At 40.3% G+C, this 5,515-nt stretch overlaps 1 protein-coding gene across 1 annotated transcript in view; it reads right to left on the bottom strand.

Annotated features, from left to right (window-relative positions):
• Positions 1 to 4,162: 4,162 nt before the first annotated feature.
• Positions 4,163 to 5,515, bottom strand: part of TFAP2C (transcription factor AP-2 gamma (activating enhancer binding protein 2 gamma)) — a gene marked incomplete at its 5' end in the record, with an annotated part of 6,750 nt that continues 5,397 nt past the window's right edge. Inside the window, one exon of the mRNA XM_010142250.1 lies at positions 4,163 to 4,448. Coding sequence (XP_010140552.1) covers positions 4,163 to 4,448 — 286 coding nt within the window. The remainder of the gene's footprint in view (positions 4,449 to 5,515) is intronic.

Below are 5,515 nucleotides of genomic sequence, written 5' to 3'. Positions count from 1 at the left end.
TATAAGAAATTATAAAATCTTTTTTTTTTTAATAATCAGACTCTTATTGCAGAATGTGTCCCAGAAGGCAGCCCAAGCCCACTGCTGGGACTGATGCTGAACACCGTTAGGCCAAAATAACGACAAGGATGTATATAAACATCACACGCAGGGAAAAAAAGGCTACAAGAAGAAAGGGCTACAATAAATAAGCCCAGCAGGCCATCACAGCGAATTAGACCCAATTCAAGATGCATTGTTGGGTTTGTTCATATTGCAAAAGTCTGAGGGAGCGGAGGAACAGACAGCAATAGGGCTGTAGCCGAGAGGCAGGGCAAGATGGACCACTGGTAAATAACAGTGATAGAATGAAGGGTGAAGTAAAGACAGGGAGTGAAAAACGGAGTTAAGTAAAATCAGTTACTCAATGGAAACAGAAGTTCATTCTTTTTCCATGTTTTTTTATGTATTATTACTTCTTGCATTATTCCTCTCGAAGCTGTGAACACTAGAAAAAAATCTTTTTAAACCGAAAGCAAAAGTGCCATGAAATCAGATGATTTCATGAGCCAGAGTCTTGAACGATCATCAGGTTTGCAATCACCAGCCTGCAGCAATCACGGTTGCCTGTCAGGTGACAGGATTGCCAAGGCCATGCCCCCAGGTGCCACAGGTGGAAGGCAGCAGCACAGCTGCCTGTCACCGCTCCATCCCCTGGGAAGAGCCCAGCACCTTCTGAGGCCCAGCTACTGCTGAGGGCCAAGTGCGAGATGGACAAAATATTTTATTTTTCACAAGTGGTTTTTATACTGAGTGACATGAATTCAACTATTTTGTGGGTATGTGTCAAATAACATTTTTGCAGAAGGGCAATACTTAAGATGGTCCATTTCAACTTCAGAATTTTTGCTTTTAAATCCTAATAAAGTAGTTTTCCCTTATATAAATACCAAATCCATTATTCTTCTAGGAGATGGGCAAGGGGCAAGTTTTGTCAGTCATCTGAAAACTCCGTTTTCAAGGGAAATGAAAAGTACAACTTCAGAGGAGTCTTACATGAGAACTTTTTCTTTTAGTCAGCCCAGGAAAAGCCAACATAAAAGCAGTAAAAATTTTGAGGATCAGGAAAATCAAACACCTTCCTGTGTGTTCTGGTAACTCTGATGTTTTAGATTTCCTAAGTTACTAACCTATTACATCTTCCTGAAGAGTAATAATTTTGGATGACAGACAAGTTCAGGTCAGAGTTTAACCTTTCTCTTCAGTGAATGGAGCAGACGACTTTGGTCTTGTTTCAAATTACTGGCACAGCTTAGAAGGTAGTTGAGCCTCAAAATAATGTACTGTCTGAAGCATACGGTAGAGGAAAAGCATTAAGGTAATGGAAACTCAACATTTCTAATGTTCCAAATATATAAATAGAACCCGAGCCAGTACATTAGACAATTGACTGGCTTTGCTTGAGTGCATGCAGGAATAAATGGAAACATCCTTATTTCCTATCCCAAGGGGCAATTATTTCAGAGCCTGGTTTTGTGCATTAATAAAAAGCAAGATTCCATTGTCTGGTAGCTACACTCTCTTCCTCTATATGCTGTATGAGCGGTCCAGGAGCTGAAACAGAAGAAAACCCCAGAACTTTTGCATCACATTCTCTAACACAGCTCTTGCCATGCCTAGCATATTTCTCAGTGTGTGTATATAAATATGATCAAAAGTATAGTATCAGAATGGTATATTGTTTGTATATTTAAGAATTTGTTAGTCATCACATGTCCTGGCTGCGCTTGTGTCTACAGATGATCCAAAATGTTGATTTCTCTCAAAACGCTGTTGAGTCTAACAGGTGCAAGGACTGGAATTCCACTCCTCTTTAGGAGAGAAGGGGACTAGACTGCAACTCAAAAAGCAGCTGTCTCCCAGCTCTCCACCCATACAGTCATTCATTTCTTTGAGCTTCCCTTTCTTTTCTTCTCCCTGCACACCTTCAGGAATTTGCCTCTACCCTCTAGAGGAAAAATATAGAGAACATAAAAATAAATTACGAAGTATTCAGCAATTGTACATACTGCCTCTTCTCCACATCTGTGTGAGAAATGCACTGCCAGGATGAGAACAAAATTCTGACTCGCAGCTCTGTCCAGGGTCACTGTGATAAAGTTCACCCTTGCCACGTACCTGACAGACTGATCAGCAGTCGAAATGCCAGGGGCAGACTAAAGCCCAGGTCCACATTGTCCCTTTTTCAGACAGCACTGACAAGACGTTCCTCTTCAGGAAGTTTGGTTTGGCTAATGCCACCGAAAGCCTCGGATCCCGTCTCACCACTGCCGCACGGGGTACTTTGGGGACTTTCTGCAAAATGCTGTAAACCCTCAAATCAGTCAAACTGGGCCAAAACCAGATGGCAGACCTATCAAATATCACATGCCAGGATTTTGCAAATCATTGTCATTAGAGACAGATTATTCTTAAGTCAGATTCACTAGCAGACAAAGCTGGTAGGATTGATTTTTATCTAGAGGAATCCTTGCAGTTTGTGTTTAAACTGCCCATTTAAATAGGCAGCTCACATGATAATGACTGACATCTTAAGAGAAAAAAAAAAGAGAGATTCTTGGAGATACATAATGTGTTTAATTGAAACCATTAGTTTTAATGGCAAACAGCTTCATATTTGTGTTCTGCTAATCCGAACAAAGTGCTGCAATTATGACTCAATACATAATGTCCTCTAGTGCTACTCGCCCCACATTCCCCAAGTATAGAAAGAAAACAAAACTGTTTTCAGTTAACAAAACATTCCATGCTTCTATCCAGAATACTTTTATTATATGGTTATCATATACATCAGAATTATATTGGGAACATTTACAAATACGTAGCGATAGTTCAGAACCTCCATTATTCACATACACACTAACTCACACTCGTTTTGCATGTCTAGTCAGTTATCAGGTGAATGATGCACAAAATTATTGCTTTGTCAACATACACCTCGGATTAGATTTAATCTTCAGTGGCAAGAACTGAGATACTTTAAAAAACCCAAGTCTTAAATACCCTGTTATAACATACCTGTGCATAAACCTAAAGATATGTTTAGCTTACCCATTACCTTTGAAATACTTACCAAAATTAAAATTTGAAACCCATTTATAAAAAAAAGTATTAAAAAGTTCACCATTATTTACAAATCCGATTAAATTACACATAAATAAATATTTACATTCAAACACACTGCTTCCCTTACTACACATAAAGCCTCCCTGGAAATATTTTTTGGCCTTAATAGGCAAAAAAAAAAAAAATTATGTGCCTATTCTTTCAAGTTTCCCCCCAATTTAAAAACAATATAAATATGTGAATAAAGCTGCAATATCCTTAGACACAGAAAGTGAATTTTCTAAAAGCATTTTCATTTTGAACTATTCCTTGTTAAAAAAATATCAAGATAATATTCACCGCAGCCAACAGTACTGCAGGTTTTAAAAGCCTGAATATTTCCATAAAAATAAGCATGTCAAATGCCATCAGATAATATTTAAGACTAGCAGGATTTTAGTACTCTCCTAGGGCAATCTGAAAATAAAGGAAAAAATAAAACAAAAAACAACCCACAGAATAATCTCACTATTTTCAGGTGTTTATAAAAAGTTTTAATGTACATAAATCTATATACCATTGCTTAATACTGCTTTATTGTTACTGTTGCATTTAGAGAGAATAAAACCCTGAAATTGTACCAGATAACAAATAGGTTTCCATCTAAAATCTGTATCTTTAAAACCATATACGCAGCTGGTCACCACTAGATGCTCAGGTGTGGAGCAGAATCTAAATAGAGCTCTTTGTCCATCAAATCCCCGGGATAGCACCACTTTTACAGCAAAGCAAGTCAACAGCTTGGCCCCAGTACTTATCTTCTGGTAACTGCTTCCACAGATACGGGATACTGCAGCTTTTAGAGAGACTTGTCTCATGGATCCGGGGGAAGTGAAGATCCTGAATAAGATGCCTTTTTTCCTCCTTTTTGCCCCTCCTTTCTTAAAAGAAACAAACAAACAAAAAAAAAAGACAACAAAAACCAACAAAAACACCCAACCCAAATCTCTGTTTTCCCCCAGCAAGAAGATCCCAGTCTGTGTTAGGACGAAGGGTTTCGAGTCTGGTTTCTCTCCTTTTACTTCCTGTGCTTGTCCATTTTATCAATGGTTTTGTTGGTTTCTGCAGGGCTCTGGTCGCCAGCGTTCATGTATGTTTTGTCTGCTATTTTTAATGCTTCATTTAAGTAGTTCTGGACGGATGTCATGGCAGCACAGATGGCAGCACTCCCAAAGCCATGTGTGATCAGGCTAAAATGAGTCAAACAGCCCTGGATGCCAGGGTCCAAGATAGGACTAGGTCTCGTGTTTCCAAGAGGAGTTCTGTCCTGAGTGAGGAGGTCTGTGAATTCCTTACAAATCTGCCTGCAAGACACAGAATGATCACACTTTACACCCTGGTGAGCATTTATGTAAAAAACAAATCAACAAATAAAAATAACAGAGAAAGTCCATAGGAAATCTTTGACTGTTTTCAGAAATTCATTACTCCTGCAGCAACAGTGTCTTAAATTGAAGCCTGTTTATTAGCACCAGTTTCTGGTGAACCGCCCTCAATCACAAAAACACATACACGCTCTGCAAAATCATCTCTCTTCCTCTGGTGCCTGGCCAGCTCTGCATCACTTGCTGTAGATTTTAAGGGAGGAGTGGGAATTTCAAGATGGTTTCTGTGAGAACTTCCACAGCTGCAGTGAAGTCATTTCGAAAGGCTAAAGCAGCCGAGTAGGAGACTTGGTTTAGTCATGCATCACGTTGTGGATCTATGCCATCTCTGAGAGACTCGGCCCTGATCAGCGAACACTAACACACGCCTGGCAAAACACAAATGGTTAATAACGCTCAAGCATATGTTGTTTGCTGCTTGTAAATCTGTCCCCTTGATGGGATTTCACAGGAGCTGAGCAATCTTAACAGAATCATCGCTGCGTCAGAATTTCTCAGTCAAATGTCTTCCAGTAGGTGATTGGTGCCAGTAACACCACCACCGACGAGAACGCTGAAGAGCGGAAGTAGTGCTCAGTAAAAAGCACAAGGTTCAAACTAGAGGAAAGAGAGAGGCTGTATTTCTAAATTTCCAAGAGATAAACTATTGTAAAGGAAGGCCTCTCCTTGGGGAAGGCTGGGTAATTCAGCAGCAGCAGGAGTGTGTTTTGCACGCCTGATCTGAGCCCAGCATCAGGGCAACTCTTCTCAGCAGTTTAAGAAGGCGCTTCTCAGATCCTCTGCAGGACAAGGGTGCCTTCAAAAGCAAGGAACTGCACCAAGCCCAAACCAGAAACATCTCAGACCAGAGGGGATCATGGACTGAAGGCTTTGTTAAACCTCAGCCTGGGAAGGCTGGCAGGGGAAGGGGACAACGAGCACTCCAGTCACTGGTTTAAGAGAAGCATAACTCAACCCAGGTATCTCCTACCAGAGACCGGTTCAGC

The sequence above is a fragment of the Buceros rhinoceros genome, unplaced genomic scaffold (genome assembly GCF_000710305.1).
Source record: "Buceros rhinoceros silvestris isolate BGI_N320 unplaced genomic scaffold, ASM71030v1 scaffold3988, whole genome shotgun sequence".
Classification (NCBI taxonomy): domain Eukaryota; kingdom Metazoa; phylum Chordata; class Aves; order Bucerotiformes; family Bucerotidae; genus Buceros; species Buceros rhinoceros.
Note: the sequence above shows the minus strand (reverse complement) of the source record. Positions and strands in the feature narration are given on the sequence as shown.